The following is a 17259-nucleotide window of genomic DNA, read 5'->3' as shown; positions in this document are numbered from 1 at the left end:
CAGCATAATAATGGCTTACGTTTATTGAGCATTAGCTTTATTGTAATCACTTTACTTTTTCTTGTGTAATCCTAATAATAACTCTTCCTGGGTGGTCCAGTAACATGTTTAAGTGATACTTGGTAAGTGATAGATCTGGGACTTTAGTTCACATCTGCTTATTCCGTTTCTATTGTACCACCCTGGCTGGCTGTATAAAAATTAGAATCACTTTGACTTTTTTTTTTTTAGGAGATGGTCTAATAGCCAGTTTGCCGTGGTTTGTATTTAATGCTAGAAGTACATCCTGGGCTACAGAAAATATGGAAATGGTTTCTGCTAAGTGAACTTAGAGTCTCTATTTTTGTTTTAATAATTTACAAGGAAAGAGTTTTAAGTTTCAAAGGATTCAGTTACCATTGTACTACGTGAACCAGACACATCATATTCAGCTATTAGCATGCATTTTTAATGCTGTTTCAGTACATTAGTGAGCATTGCATCTTGCTTGGCTCTGTGGGCGGTAGTAGGCCACTTTACAAGTTTTTTTTTAATTCTTTTTTTTTTTTTCCCAAAAGGTATGGAAGATTCAGAGTGGACAATGTTTAAGGAGATTCGAGAGGGCACACAGTAAGGGTGTCACCTGTCTAAGCTTTTCTAAGGATAGCAGTCAGATCCTTAGTGCTTCTTTTGACCAGACAATTAGGTAAGTAAAAATTCCAAAACTGCCCTCACTTGTTTGATATAATGAGGGCATGGAGGGAGGTACTAGTGATTCCTTATGCTTTTATCATGATGGTATGATATGGAGAGTGAAGGTATGTGAGACCTTATGTCCCCAGAGTACAATTGACACAGTGCTGTTGTTTTGTCCATTTATCTAGAAGAGAGATTAGAAAGAGGGGGTAGCAGTGATTCATGGGTCTCAGAGCGTGATCCTATGGACCCATCTGCATTGTAATCACCTTAGAGGGTCTGTTATCCTTGGACCCAGCTGAGAGCCATTGATCTCAACCTCTTGTTAGTCTGTTTTTTAGAGGTCCATCCCTGAACAGAAGCTTGCGGTATTATTGGCGTATTTTCTTCCAGTCTCTTTCTTTGCAAAACTTTTGTTTCATTGTTTGATATAATGAAAATTATACCATATACACAATGACATAGCCCTCTTCACTTAATATTATAACATGAGAAGCTTCCTATTATGGCTTCCAGCGGGGTCCCGGTGAGCGCTGCCGGCTCGGCTAATGAAACCCCCGAAATACCGGACAACGTGGGAGATTGGCTTCGGGGCGTCTACCGCTTTGCCACTGATAGGAATGACTTCCGGAGGAACTTGATCCTCAATTTGGGACTCTTTGCTGTGGGAGTTTGGCTGGCCAGGAACTTGAGTGACATTGACCTCATGGCACCTCAGCCAGGGGTGTAGCCAAGTAGACAAATGGAATCCTGTGCTGAACCTGAACCTTCCAAAAAACAGCCTACAATCTGTGACCATCACAAGATGTGCCCTGATGGCAGCTGAAGTTTGATTCAGATGGGCACTTTCCTTTTCCTTATCCCTGCCTAGTTTCCTTTTGTTCCTTGAGTGTACGCAGAATTCCATTCTCTGGTCAGCAGACAAGTTTAAGCTAAAGTATTGCCTCTGTTCTGTAAAGTTCTGTACAAAGTTCCTAAGCTCCAGGGGGTGATCTTTGTTCTTGTCCTGAGAAATAACAATGCTGTTTTAACAAACATTTGAAATAAATACTGCACACAAAGACAAAAAAAAAAAAAAATATATAACATGAACTTCTGTAATTTATCTAAAATGCATTCAATCATTGGTCGCAACCATAAGATATTAAATATTTATTGTTCTTTTCATTTGCTTTCATTTGTGGTAGAATTCATGGTTTGAAATCTGGGAAAACCCTGAAGGAATTTCGTGGCCATTCCTCCTTTGTTAATGAAGCAACATTTACACAAGATGGACATTATATTATTAGTGCATCCTCTGATGGCACTGTTAAGGTTAAGTATTTGCTCTTGGGTTATTTTGGGATGTCTACTTCATCTTTTTCCTTTGAGAAGTTTTCAGTGTGATAATGGGGTTGATTGTGGTGGAATAAACCTCTTTAATGGCTCTTTTAGCAATAACTGAGGTGAGTCTGAGACAACAGTATTCTGTGGGTAATTCCCATTGGCTTTGGGACCCAAATCTCAAACCTTTTCAGTCCAAACAAACTTTTCATGTGTAGGAAAAGAGGAAGGGTGAGGAGTCCTGAACTTAAGCCATCCCCCATTCACAGATACACATGGTGGTTAAATCTGTTTTGTCATAGGTATGGTCCACCTGCTAACAGTGAAATTCGCGAAAGGCTCAGTGGCCTAATAAATAGATCCCTTTTTTGTTGCCCAGCCTCACTGCACTCCTGGCACCCAAATTTAGGGCCTTCCTAGTAGCATTTATAGAGGAATAGGAGAGCTGAGTAAAACTAAGCCTTCTCCTGGATACTTATTTAATAAGTTATTTGCTGAAAGTAATGGATCTTTAGTACCTATAAAGATTTAGTTATTTGAAGAGAGGGTCTCATTTCCTAGAAGAGATAGGAGAAACCCAAATAGAAAATTATTAGAGATCTTTGAGACACTCTCACGTTCTGGACCTAATCTTTTTAAGTTGCCTTATATGAGTGAGTACTTTGTGGCAGAGGATCTAGACATTTTAACAAAACATTTTAACACAAATATCTAGACATTTTAGATACATACTTAACTATGTATCTAAAGTTCAGACAGCCAGGTGTGGTGGCGTACACGTGTAGTCCTAGCTACTTGGGAGGCTGAGGTGAAAGGATCACTTGAACCCAGGAGTTCGAGGCTGCATTGAGCAATTATCGCACCACCGTACGTCAGCCTGGGCAACAGAGCAAGAACCTGTCTCAGTCAATCAATAAATGTATGTATATATGTATGTATGCATATATGCATGTCAGACCAATCTCTGACATTGCTTGTTCATGATTGGAAATTGAAGTGGAAACCTGAAGGCAGGAGCTGTAATGTTCCCTTGGGATGGATGGGGAACCACACAGAGCTCTTAGTACTTTAGTTGTGGGATTTGCTCTCATGCTATGCCTATGGGCCTTACAACTTGTAAATGCCATTTGGAGATGGCTTGTCTAGGCTTCTTTATTTGTGGTCTTGCCCCTTTAGTTCTTCAGTGAGTGGGGCAAAAGATGTCACTGACCTTTTGAACGGAAAACACTGGAAGCCTTAGCATTCTTAATTCCTGAAATGTTCATTTTTTTCTTCTAAGCAACGGGGCTTCAGAGGAGATTAGGGGACTCAATAACAGTGTTGACACTACGGCAACTGTTTTCTCCTATTTATGGGTCTTTATTAAACATCTGTTTTGTGCCAAGCTCTGTGGAAGGCACAGAGGAAACACAGCAGAGTCCATGCCTTAGAGACTTTGTACCGGATGAATTGAGCGGTATCTGGACAATGCTATTTCATGTTTGGTTCATCCCTTCTCTATGCACATCTCAAGATTTCTGTGCTACCTGATTTAACCCCTTCAGTTCATAAGAGCTCAGAAGGGCAAGGTGAAAAGATAGACTGGGAAAGTAATACAAGTGACCAAGAGTAGCTTCCACTTCATAGATCCTTACGTGTGTATGTGCTAACATTGTGACTTCCATTCAGTCATTGTCAGTATAAATGGTGCACTGGAATCATTTGTAGCTTTTTAAAAAATGCCTGTGCCTCACCCTAGACCTACCAAATCCAAATATCAGGATAGAGTCTCAAGCCAAAAAGCCTCTATTTCAACCAGGCTCAGTGGCACCTGCCTGTAGTCCCAACTACTCAGGAGGCTGAAGTGACAGGATCGTTTGAACCCAGGAATTTAATGCCAGTGGGGGCAAATAGGGCAATGTAGTGAGACCCTGATCTCTTAAAAAGAAAAAAAGCCCTGGTTTTGTTTTGTTCTATTTGTATTTTAAGTATTTTAAATAGCAACAAGGTCTCACTATATTGTGCAGGCTGGTCTTGAACTCCTGGCCTCAAGTGATCCACCTGCCTTTGCTTCCCAAAGTGCTGAAATTACAAGCATGAGCCACTGTGCCCGACCCCCTGTTTGGTTTTGATGTCCAGACAAGGGTAGCTTTCTGGTTGTTTCTGATAGTAGCAGTGTTGGCATGCAACTAAGTTTAAAGAGAGAGCTCTATTGGCTAAGGGAATATATATGAGCAAAGATCATAGATTTTTAAAAGTTTTTAAAATTTAGTTTGTGAGTTGTTTTTGCCAGTTAATCAACAAATACATGATGAATGCTTACTCTATACAGTTGGTCCTCTGTATCTGGAACATGGATTCAATCACCACAAATTGAAAATATTTGGGGAAAAGAAAATTCCACAAAGTTCTAAAAAGCAAAACTTGAATCTGCCCCATGCCAAGTACTACATTGAATTCATGCAAAGGAAGTGGTATGTAGGCATTGTGTTAGGTATTATAAATAATCTAGAGATGATTTAAAGCATACAGGAGGATGTATATAGGTTATATGCAAATACTACATCATTTTATATATGGGACTTGAGTATCCTGGATTTTGGTTCTTAAGGGAATCCTGGAACCAATTCCCACAGATACCGAGGGACCACTGTATGTGGCAGTGCTGGATATTTGATTGGACCTAAAATCAAGTAAGAAACTGTTTTCCTCTGAGTCATTTCTACTCTGTTTTAGTAACCTATTAATGTTTTAAACCCTAAAACTTTAGAAATTAAAAAAAAAAATTTTCTTGCAGGTGATTGGACTGAAAACTTTAGAAATTTTAATACTTTAAAAAGGTTTATAACTTAAAAAATTTTTTTATGGTAGATCTGGAATATGAAGACCACAGAATGTTCGAATACCTTTAAATCCCTGGGCAGTACTGCAGGGACAGACATTACCGTCAACAGTGTGATCCTACTTCCTAAAAACCCTGAGCACTTTGTGGTGTGCAACAGATCAAACACGGTGGTCATCATGAACATGCAGGGGCAGGTGAGTGCTCAGAAAGTACATTTGCACAGGACCTGTGGGACACTCCCAAATCAGGACATCCTGGTCTAGGCCCGCCCTCCCAATAACCAAATTTGGGTTCACTTCTCTGTAAACCTTATTAGCCATATTTGTTTTTCAGATTTATTTATAGCTCTGTAAAACATCTCTTTGCTATTTCTTTCTTTTTTTTTTTTTGAGACAGAGTTTCGCTCTTGTTACCCAGGCTGGAGTGCAATGGCGCAATCTTGGCTCACTGCAACCTCCGCCTCCTGGGTTCAGGCAATTCTCCTGCCTCAGCCTCCTGAGTAGCTGGGATTACAGGCATGCACCACCATGCCCAGCTAATTTTTTGTATCTTTAGTAGAGACGGGGTTTCACTATGTTGACCAGGATGGTCTCGATTTCTTGACCTCATGATCCACCCGCCTCAGCCTCCCAAAGTGCTGGGATTATAGGCTTGAGCCACCGCGCTCGGCCCTCTTTGCTATTTCAAAAGTGCTCTCCTTTCCCCTGGGTGTTTGTATATTATGCTTTTTCATCCTTTGGATAAATGGGGCTCCTTTACATCTTTAAGCCTCCTTCAGAAGCTCACTGAAGATTTTAAGAAAACAATCTTAGTCTGACTTAGGGGGATGCAGTGTAGTATGGATTACCAAGAAACTCAGGACATCTCCTAGCTACCACAGTCTAAAGTGGAACACTAATAGGGGAAAGGAAGCAGTGTTCTCATTGTATTTTTAATCAGAACACCTGCAAGGTTCCCAAGGAATCTCACTTTTGTGAACTGTGAGGTAGCACTGGGGGTGTCCGAAGCATCAAGTTTGAGGACTTAAGCCCTGGATATGTATGCTAGTGCTACTGGATTATTGGCCTGGACACTTGGGGATCTTGCTGAGCATAGTGAAGAATCAGGGGCTGGTGTGTAGTACTCTCTTTCCATTCGTTGTGTTCTATAACTGATGGAGTAGTAGTTCAGAACCCATAGCTGAGATGGCTCATCTGCAGTATCTTTTGGGCCGCTGCATATGGCCACTGCATAATAGCTACAGCTGCCTAGTACATCTGCTAAGCACACTACTTCATAGTTCTGTGCTTGACTTTTTTTTTTTTTTTTTTTTTGAGACAGAGTTTCGCTTTTGTTACCCAGGCTGGAGTGCAATGGCGGGATCTCGGCTCGCCGCAACCTCCGCGTCCTGGGTTCAGGCAATTCTCCTGCCTCAGCATCCTGAGTAGCTGGGATTACAGGCATGCGCCACCATGCCCAGCTAAGTTTTTGTATCTTTAGTAGAGACGGGGTTTCACCGTCTTGACCAGGATGGTCTTGATCTCTTGACCTCGTGATCCACCTGCCTCGGCCTCCCAAAGTGCTGGGATTACAGGCTCGAGCCACCGCGCCCGGGCCTGTGCTTGACTTTTTAAAAGACTTTATTTTGAAAAAATAATTTTAGATTCATATAGAAGTTGTAAAAATAGTACAGAAGAGTTCCTATGTGTCCCTCTCTCAAATTCTTCTAGTGATAACATCTTACATAGCCATAGTACAATGATCAGAACTAGGAAATTGACATTTGTACAGTTATTAACTCTATTATAGATGTTATTTAGATTTCACCAGTTTTTACATGGTTCTTCTATCAGTTCTTACATGCATCTTTTTTTTTTTAAGGCAGGGGTATAATCGTTCTGTCAAGTTTCATTACATGTATAGAGTCATATAACTATCATTACAGTCAAGATACAGAACTGTTTTATCATTCCCAAGGAAACTCTCATGCTGCATCTTTAGAGTCACATCCTCCCCATACCTTTAGCCCCTGGCAACTACTGATCAGTTTCTATTGTTGTAATTTGTTGTTTTTTAAAAAATAGACTAGAGTGCTTTTAGGTTCACAGCAAAACTGAGCAGAATATATGGAGGGTTCCCATATTTCCTTTATCCCTTCATGGGCACAACCCTCCCCACTATTAGTGTCTTGTGCCAGAGTGGTATGTTTGTTATAGCTGATGAACCTGCATTTGCTACATTGTTAACACACAAAGGCCATAGTTTACTTTAGGGTTCACTCTTGGTGTTGTATGCTCTGTAGGTTTGGACAAATGTATAATGGCAGGTGTCTACCATTAGAGAATTGTACAGAGTAGTTTCACTTTCCAGAAATTCTCTGTGCCCTTGCTATTCTTCCCTCCCTCCCCACTAACTTCTGGCAACCACTAATCTTTTTACTGTCTCCATAGTTTTGCCTTTTCTAGGAAGTTATGTAGTTGGAAACATAAAGTATGTAACTTTTTCATTTTGGCTTCTTAATAATATACATTTTTCTCCTTGTTTTTTCATGGTTTGATAGCTTTTTTTTTTAAGTGCTAAATAACATTTATTTATCCACTCATCTACTGAAGGACATCTTGGTTGCTTCCAAGTTTTGGCAATTATGCATAAAGCTGCTATAAACATCCATGTGCAGATTTTTGTTTGAATGTGTTTTCTATTCCTTTCGATAAATGCTGAGTAGTGTGATTATTGGATTGTATGGTAAAGTATGTTTAGTTGTAAGAAACTATCAAACTATTGCACAGTGGCTGTATCATTTTGGATTCCCACCCTTGGTGAATGAGAGTTCCTGTTACTCCACATCCTCACTACCATTGGGTGTGGTCAGTGTTCTGGATTTCAGCTATTCTAATAGGTATAGTGGTATCTCATTTAATTTGCATTTCCCTAATGAAATGTGGTACATCTTTTCATATGCTCATTTGCCATCTCTGTACTTCTGGTGAGGTGTCTGTTTATGGTATTTGACTCATTTTTCAATTGAGTTGCTTTCTTACTGTTGAGTTTTAAGAGTTCTTTGTATATTTTGGATAATAGTTCTTTATTTTCTCCCAGTCTATGGCTTGTCTTCTCTCTCTCTCTCTTTTTTTTTTTAAAGGCAGGGTCTTGCTCGATTGCCTAGGCTGGAGTGCAGTGGCATGATAATAGCTCACTGTATCCTTGAGCTCCTGGGATCAAGAAATCTTCCTGCCTCAGCCTTCTAAGTGGCTGGGACTACAGGCATGTGCCACCATGCCTATTTTTTTTCTATTTTTTAATTTTTAAAATTTTTTGTAGAAATGGGGTCTTGCTGTATTGCTGAGGCTGGTCTCAAACTCCTGGCCTCAGGGGATCCTCTTGCTTTAGCCTCCCAAAGTGCTGGGATTACAGGCATGAGCCACTGCATGTGGCCTCATTTTTTTTTTTTTTGGAAACAGAGTCTCATTCTGTTGTCCAGGCTAGAGTTCAATGGTGAGATCTTGGCTCACTGCAATCTCTTGTCTCCCAAATTCAAGCGATTCTCCTGCCTCAGCCTCCTGAGTAGCTGGGATTACAGGTATGCGCCACCACACCCAGCTAATTTTTGTATTTTTAGTAGAGACGGGGTTTCACCATGTCAGACTGGTCTCGAACTCCTGACCTCGTGATCTACCTGCTTTGGCCTCCCAAAGTGCTGAGATTACAGGTGGGAGCCACTATGCCTGGCCCAGCCTCAGTTTCTTGACAGTGGCTTTTACAGAGCAGAAAATTTTAATTATAATGAAATCTAGCTTATCAGTTCTTTCATGGATCATGTCTTTGGAGTTGTATCTAAAAAGTCATCATCAGACTCAAGATCATCTAGATTTTCTTTTTGTTACCCTCTAAGAGTTTTATATACAGTTTTGAGTTTTACATTTAGGTCTGTGATCCATTTCGAGTTAATTTTTGTGAAGAATATAAGGTCTTTATTGTGTCTAGATTCATTATCTTGCATATAAGTGTCCAGTTATGGCATCCCTTGTTGAAAAGACTATCTTTATTATATTGCTTTTACTTCTTTGTCAAAAATCAGTTGAGTGTATTTCTGGGCCTTCTCTTCTGTTCCATGGATCTATTTCTTTGTTCTTTTGCCAATACCACACTGTCTTGATTACTGTAGCTTTGTAGTAAATTTTGAAGTTGGGTATTGTGAGCCCTCCAACTTTGTCCTTCTCTTTCAATATTGAGTTTGCTATTTTGGGTCTTTTGCCTCTTTGTGTAAGCTTTAGAATTGGGTTGTCAATATCCACAAAATAATCTGTTGGGATTTTGATTGGGATTGTGTGAAATCCATAGAGTAAGTTGGGAAGAACTGACATTTTTACCATATTGAGTCTTCCTGTTCATGAACATAGACTATCTCTCTGTGTAGTTCTTTGATATCCTTCATCAGAGTTTTGTAATTTTCCTCATTTAAATCTTGTATGTAGTTTGTTAGATTTGTACCTAAGTATTTTCATTTGGGGGTGTGCTAATGTAAATGGTATATTTTAAATTTCAAGTTAATTAATTCCAAGACTTAACCCTTGGCAACCACTGATCTGTTTTCCAGTATTATAATTTTGTCATTTTGAAAATGGTATATAAATGGAAGCATATGGTATGTAAACTTTTTAACCTTTTCAGATTGGTTTCTCTCCAGCTTGATTTATGATTATTTGAATGTAGTGTCAATAGAGCAAGAAAAGTCTTAGAGACAGAGTGTCATCTTGAGTGGGGAAAGCTTCTCATTCTGTTAGAGGAAACTGGGGAGCAAACTTCCAGAAAGCTTTGGTAACTACTGGTGTATTGATTTAGAAATTGTTGTATGGGCTGGGAGCGGTGGCTTCAAGCCTGTAATCCCAGCACTTTGGGATGTTCAGGTGGGTGAATCATGAGGTCAGGAGTTTGAGACCAGCCTGACCATCATGGTGAAACCCTGTCTCTACTAAAAATAGAAAAATTAGCTAGGCGTGGTAGCAGGCGCCTGTGATCCCAGCTACTTGGGAGGCTGAGGTAGGAGAATCGCTTGAACCTGGGAGGTGGAGGTTGCAGTGAGGCGAGACCGTGCCATTGCACTCTAGCCTGGGTGACAGAGTGAGACTCCATCTCAAAAAAAAAAAAAAAAAAAAAAAGAAATTGTATGTATGGCAGTGAAATTTGCTTAAGGGTATTATATCTCTTTAGGGCATGATTGGTGACTTGGGATATATGAATTCTAGATATTTGTCTGCCACTTAGTTTAGATTGCTTATCTATTGAATATTTTCCAGGCAAGGGAGTTAGCATGTGATGAACAGGATTGGAGATTTAATTACAAATGATAGTAAACCAAAGTGCAAAATAACAATGTAAAAATGTAAGTTTAAAATGCTTCATGTGGTTGAGCTGCTACTAACCCTGATGTTTTTGTCTTGGGGTGTGGTGTGATCTAGATTGTCAGAAGCTTCAGTTCTGGTAAAAGAGAAGGTGGGGACTTTGTTTGCTGTGCCCTCTCTCCCCGTGGCGAATGGATCTACTGTGTAGGGGAGGACTTTGTGCTCTACTGTTTCAGTACAGTCACTGGCAAACTGGAGAGAACTTTGACAGTGAGTATTACTTACTAAGTTCATCTAAAGAAATATGGTAAGACGTCTGTCTTTCTGAACTCTAAAGTATGTACCTTTTCCAGACTGCTATCAGTGTGACCCTCCGTATAAAAGTTATCTTTTAAAACATTTAGCTCCATGTTAAATTCAAGAAATAAAATTAATGCCAGCTGCTGTGATGATCCCCAAATTTCAGTGGCTTAACACTATAAACGTTTTTATTTATTTGTTTTTTTGAGATGGCATCTTACTCTGTCACCCAGGCTGGAGTGCAGTAGTGTGATCTCGGCTCACTACAACCTCCGCCTCCTGGGGTCAAGCGATTCTCCTGCCTCAGCCTCCCAAGCAACTGGGATTACAGGCATGTGCCACCACTCCTGGCTAATTTTTTGTATCTTTAGTGGAGATCGGGTTTCACCATGTTGGCCAGGCTGGTCTTGAACCCCTGACCTCAAGTGATCCACCCACCTTGGCCTCCCAAAGTACAGACATGAACCACCGTGCCCAGTCTAAAAGTTTATTTCTTATTGTGTCACAGTGTGATGTGAGTTAGAAATCTCTCTTCCATCTTTCTCCTATGCCATGTGGAATATGTGGCCTTCCATGATCTCTTCTTCCCTCCTACTCAGCTCTAGAAGCCTCGTCAGAGTGATTTGTTGCATATCTGTACACCCTAACCCTGTGCTTTACGTATTCCAGGTGCATGAGAAGGATGTGATTGGTATTGCACATCACCCTCATCAGAACCTGATTGCTACCTACAGCGAAGATGGACTCCTAAAGCTCTGGAAACCATAATTCAGCTTTTCTTTTTAAATCAGCTTGAAAGCACGTACTTAAATGTGCTCTTTTTTTGTTTTGTTTTGTTTTATTTTTAAAGGCCAGCTTTTCTAAGCAAATAGATTGTCTGAATTAGTCACAAGAATAATTTTGTGAAAATTCATGTTTAACTAGCAGGTACCATTCTCTTTTTTATATATTTTTAAGGTATTAGAACTGGTGCAGTTACTTAATGTTTTCATTAATCTTCTACCTGAAGAGTGAAATACTGGTATTTCTGGAAAAAAATTCTACTCCTTTGATTATTTGAAATGCTGATTAAAATGTGCCTACCATAGTAAAACTTGTAAATAAGGAACTAAACCATATTCAGTAGTTGTGTTCTGTTCCATCTTTTTTTTTTTGGATGGAGTTTTGCTCATCTCCTGGCTTATATTTTTGTGTTTTTAGTAGAGATGGGGTTTCACCATGTTGACCAGGCTGGTCTTGAACTCCTGACCTCAAGTGATTTGCCCACCTTGGCCTCCCAAAGTGCTGGGTTTACAAGCAGAAGCCACTGTGCCTGGCCCATCTTTTTTTTTTTTTTTTTTTTTTTTTTTTTTTTTAAGATGTTAATAAACTTTATACCTTTCTGGAGACTTTGTTCTAAAATGTAAATCAGTGCTCATCTAGTTAACATATTTACTTAGAATGTTGGGGAGGAGGAGTAATATTATTATCCCTGAATCTCAAGTACAGCAGAAGTGAATTCCTGGGATAGTAGGATAGACTAACATGTAAAAAGGCCAGGTGATGATTAGCCTCTCATTTCACTGCCCTGAAGCCTTCCTCTCCTTCTGAGCTGTTGCTTCTCACATGTTCAGTAAACTCCAGGGAATATGTCTCCATCTTCTGGACAGAACTAGTTGCAGGATCTGTTACAAGAATTCGGAGTTTTGGCATCTCCTGCTTTGTATGTTGTAGGGTACAGTTTGACATTGAAAATGTGCTCTTGTTCCAAAGAAAAATTAGCAAAGGACTTGAGATTTAAAAAAACTCTCCTTTGAGATTTAAGAAACTCTCTATTTAAAGAAAAACATGTCAAAACCAACAAAACCGTTGGAAATATTTTACGCATGGATGTCTGTTTCATGTTTCAGCTGAAGATGTATAGCGCACCTCTGATGATGAGAGAGGTACTGTGCTAAGCACTACTTTCAAGAATGTGAGTTCTTGTTTCTACAGGCCTTTGGTGCTCCCTTTTAATGTTAGCATTTATTAGATACAAAGTAGTGGGGAAGGTTTTTTAAAAAAAGTTTTACAGTCTTGTAATTTACTTTTTAAAATTTATTTTATTTTATTGAGACAGAGTCTTGCTCTGTTGCCCAGGCTAGAGTGCAGTGGTGCCATCTCAGCTCACTGCAACCTTCTTCAAGTGATTCTCCTGCCTCAGGCCTCCCGAGTAGCTGGGAGTACAGGCACATGCTACCACAGGGGGCTAATTTTTGTATTTTTAGTAGAGATGGGGTTTTGCCATGTTGGCCAGGCTGGTCTTGAGCTCCTGACCTCAGGTGATCTGCCTGCCTTGGCCTCCAAAAGTACTGGGATTACAGGTGTGAGCCACCGTGCCCAGCCTTGTAATTTACCTTTGATTGTGACCTGAAGTACAGTAGGAGCCTATGCCTGGCACATAGTAATGCTCAGTGTTGGCTGAATTAATTCTGAGCAGCGCTAAAAAATCCCTCTTTCCCAGTAATATTCTATAATGTATTTCCCATTTGCTACAAAACCTGCAGCTTTTTGGCCCAGGTCATGTCATTGGCTGCCATTTTGATGATTTTAAAATGGTTGTGGGAGTTGAACATAGTTATGAGTTCAGGATTCCTGAGAATGTAGACAGCCATCCCAGTGGAAAAAAAGACATTTTCACTTAAGTAAGAGAAGTTTGTTAGAAAGAGGAAAGAGTTTATGCAAAAAATTTTTAGAAAAATCTTCGAGAAGAATTTTTGATTTAGCCTTAACCTCATGAAACTGGTAGTTTTAATATGCATAGTTTGTACCACAGCTTATAAAGATGGAGAATGTAGTCAGCATATGTTGGCTTATTCTAGGAATTTTTATGGAACACTTCTGTTGCTGGCATCAAGTTCTGAGTATGGTTAAAAAAAAGACCCATTTCTTTCTGCCTTAACATAGGGAAGAGCAAATTAAAAGGAGTAATTGAAACTCATAAAAGCTTGTCACCTTTTTTTTTTTTTTTGTAGAGACGGGGTTTCACCATGTTGACCAGGATGGTCTCGATCTCTTGACCTAGTGATCCACCTGCCTCTGCCTCCCAAGGTGCTGGGATTATAGGCCTGAGTCACCGCGCCCTGCCCAAGTCACCTTTCTATGATGGGAGGTGGGGCACCTATCGAGAAAGGGTTAGGAAAGGCTTCCTGGAGGGACTAGGGGGGAAGCTAAGCAGAGGGAATCTTTCCGGGGACTGCAGTGTGGCATAACGGCAAGGTATGTGCTGGGTAAATGATAGGAATCTTGGGAGATCAGGCAAAGAGCTGGATTAGGAGCCGTTAAGTATGTATTTTTCGTCTTTTTAAATGATGCACTGGGTAAACGTAAACACTAAGTTGAAAATCTGCCTTTTCCAGGTAGTTAATCTTTCTACAGCTTCATTTCGTACAAACCTGAAAAACAGTGTTTTTGTCTTTAAATGGGGGCACTCTCCTCACAGTGCTCGGCACCTAGTCTTTCTGAAGTCCCACGCAGCCGTCCCTCCAGCACTGTAGGCGGGGTCGGCCCAGTTCCCCTCCAGTGCCGGCACAGCCAGACTGCGCCGGGGATGGGCGGTGCACATGGATGGCCGGCTCTGGGATGCGGCTGCAGGAGATCTCTTCTTGGACACGAGGCAGGAGTCCCATCTTGAGTCCCGGGTCGGGAGAGCACCTTAGGGGGATAGGGGAACCACGCATCTGCCGAAGCCAACTGTCAGGGGCTGCAGACATCAGGTGACGCTATTGTTATAAAATTGGCCATCACATTGTGTTAAGGGCCGGTGGCAGTGGCTACTCGAATGAGAGTTGACTGAAGGGAATCAATGTGCACTTCCTTCTGAAATTGGGCGTGTGCTCTCTGCTGCAGCCACCAGATTTAACGAATACTGCTCTCTAGCACTTGAAATAGAAGCTAAACCACCTTTTAAAATTAATTCCACGAGAATAAGGACGTATGTCCTGTCTCCCGTTCAGCTGTTAAATTAGTGACTGGAAAATATTGCGCGGAGGTATTTCAGGGTAATCTGATTTATTTTATTTTTTGCAAAATCTGTTGAGTGTCTTCTAATCTGGTTTATTTTTAAAGAAATTTCAGGTATAATTCAGTATCTTCACCAGTTGGGTTATTTTTTCCCCCCAGCTTTATTATTACTACCACTAGCAGCCTCTGTTGAGCCCTTTGCTGCTGTGTAAGCAGCCATATTTCTCAGAAAACCTAATGAGGGAGAGCCTGTGATTCCACAAATTTACATGAAGTAACAGGTTTCCAGACCTAAGGCACCTAACTCAGTCCAACTTGCATGAAGCGCACATTGAAAACCAGATGTGATTCCAAAGCTAGGTTTCTCTTCTCTCTTGCCTCACTCTCAATATTGCTGTCAGTTTCTCCCCTTAGGTTTGGACAGAAGCAAAGAATCCATGGGTTGTTCCTCCACATTCTGTCAAAAACATTTACCTAAGCAGAGCACAGGTAGTGAGATAAGTAGAAAGAGAACTGAATTACAAGATTCTGGATGTCAGTCTTTGCTGTCACTTCTTTTGGCTTGGGCTAGAACAAGTGTCACCTGGCAAATTGAGACACATTCTAAGGTCCTATGCCAGACCTACAGAATCACAAATTGGTGGTGGGGCCCAATACGCATGCTCAAATTTGAGAACAGGTAGACTACAGGATAGTTTCTGCATATACAAAAGGTGTTTTAATTCTTGCTGTCAGTCTCAGAAGGTTCATGCTGAGATAACGAAACTTAAATGATAAAGGTGCAAGACTGACTCGAAATAAAATCACATTTTTTCGAATTGCAGGAGCTTGCTAGCATTTCTCATTCACTGTGCTTTTAGAGCTTCATTTTCCACTATTTTAAGAGAAGAAATTGCTATGAAATGTATGTCCAAGTTAGGAAGTTCCCTGGGCTGAGCTTGTTTAAAATTTGCAATAGTGGCCGGGCGCAGTGGCTCACGCCTATAATCCCAGCACTTTGGGAGGTTGAGGTGGGTGGATCACGAGGTCGAGATCGAGACCATCCTGGTTAACATGGTGAAACCCCGTCTCTACTAAAAATACAAAAATTAGCTGGGCATGGTGGCGAGAGCCTGTAGTCCCAGCTACTCGGGAGGCTGAGGCAGGAGAATTGCTTGAACCCAGGAGACGGAGGTTGCAGTGAGCCGAGATTTCGACATTGCACTCCAGCCTGGGTAAGGAGCGAAACTCCATCTCAAAAAAAAACAAAACTTGCAGTAGCAAGGGCTACCCATTATTTAACCTTCCACAGCAATTTTAACAGTGGTATCATTCTGTCCTAGGTGGTTAATGTTAAATCTATGTGTCAGTGTTGGTAGTTTTCAACCTTGGCCACACGTAATCATTCTGATGCTTAGGCTATATATACCCAGCCTAATTAATCAGAATCCCTGGAGGGTGGGACCTGATCAATGTTTTATGTTTCCCAGGTAATTCCAATGGTAGCCAAAGAACCAGTACCATATATACAAAACGTTGAGAAGCTAATTTCACATACAGAAAATTTGCCACTGTTCTAAGAACACTCTCAAGGGACATAATTGGCCTCTACTATTCCCTACAAGTATGAATGGGTAGAAGCATCAGAGAAAAAGCTGGAACTCGTATTTTTTGTGGATGATGACCTTGGTCAATGTTTTAAAGGGCTTTGTTTTTTCATAGGCTCCCCCTCATTACATTGTTCTGAGAATTAAATGTGGCTGCTCAGATAATGAAGGGCTCAACAGAGGCTGTTAATGGTAGTAATACAAGCTAAAAAAAACTACATAGACAAACCTATCAGTTTCTGCCTTTTCAGGATATAACTATTAGGTGCAAAAGTAATGTGCCATTACTTTTAATGGCAAAAACCGCAATTACTTTTGCACCAACCAAATATGATTTTCTTTTAGTGTTCTTAGGATTTATTTTAAAACATATATAACAAAATTTCCTACTTAAACCATTGTGCACTTCAGTGGCATTAATTATTTACAATGTCATGCAACCACTGTTGTATTTCCAAAACATCATCCCCCAAACAGAAGCCCTGTAACATTGTCAGTTAACTCCCCTCCCCACCCCCCGATTCTGATTCAATGCATTTGCCTAGTTTAGTTCATATAGGTGAAATTATACAGTATTTGTCCTTTTGTGTCTGACTTACTTCATTTAGCATGTTTTAAAGGTTCATCCATGTTATCAGAACAGTAACGTGCTTCATATTTGGGGGAAGTGTAAAAAGTATTCCTTTTAATGGCTGTATATTTCACAGTATGTGTACACATGTATATTGAAAATTGAGAGATTTATATGTACACTAACTGTTGGTGGACACTCAGGTTTCCACTACACTGACACATTTTTTTTTTTTTGAGACAGCATCTCATTCTTGTTGCCCAGGTTGTAGTGCAATGATGTAATCTTGGCTCATTGCAACCTCCACCTCCTGGGTTCAAGCAATTCTTCTGCCTTAGCCTCCTGAGTAACTGAGATTACAGGCGTGCGCCATCATGCTCAGCTAATTTTTGTGTTTTTAGTAGAGAGGGGGCTTTACCATATTGTCCAGGCTGGTCTTCAACTCTTGACCTTAGGTGATCTGCCCTCAGCCGTCCAAAGTGCTGAGATTACAAGTGAGAGTCACTGCATCCTCCCTGAGTTCCTGTTTTTACTTTTTGGATAGTCATCCCTCAGTATCCATGGGGACTGGTTCCAGGATTTTCCATGGATACCAGAATCTGAATATACTCAAGTCCCCAATATAAAATGGCATGGTATTTGCATATAACCTACATATCCTGCATAATTTAGCCATCT

General features: G+C 40.5%; 2 protein-coding genes across 2 annotated transcripts in view; both read left to right on the top strand.

Annotated features, from left to right (window-relative positions):
- Positions 1-11829, top strand: part of SMU1 (SMU1 DNA replication regulator and spliceosomal factor) — a 43249-nt gene extending 31420 nt beyond the window's left edge. Inside the window, exons 8-12 of the mRNA XM_002743007.7 lie at positions 558-685; positions 1863-1989; positions 4849-5016; positions 10261-10413; positions 11113-11829. Coding sequence (XP_002743053.3) covers positions 558-685; positions 1863-1989; positions 4849-5016; positions 10261-10413; positions 11113-11211 — 675 coding nt within the window. The 3' untranslated portion in view covers positions 11212-11829. The remainder of the gene's footprint in view (positions 1-557; positions 686-1862; positions 1990-4848; positions 5017-10260; positions 10414-11112) is intronic.
- On the top strand, positions 1168-1757 carry LOC103793565 (mitochondrial import receptor subunit TOM6 homolog). Its single transcript, XM_035307819.3, has one exon. It carries the CDS (start codon positions 1181-1183, stop codon positions 1403-1405), a length of 225 nt encoding a protein of 74 aa, XP_035163710.1. The 5' UTR covers positions 1168-1180; the 3' UTR covers positions 1406-1757.
- Positions 11830-17259: the final 5430 nt, after the last annotated feature.

The sequence above is a fragment of the Callithrix jacchus genome, chromosome 1 (assembly GCF_049354715.1).
Source record: "Callithrix jacchus isolate 240 chromosome 1, calJac240_pri, whole genome shotgun sequence".
NCBI classification, from domain to species: Eukaryota; Metazoa; Chordata; class Mammalia; order Primates; family Cebidae; genus Callithrix; species Callithrix jacchus.
The sequence above is the reverse complement of the archived record's forward strand: the minus strand, read 5'-3'. Positions and strand labels throughout refer to the sequence as shown.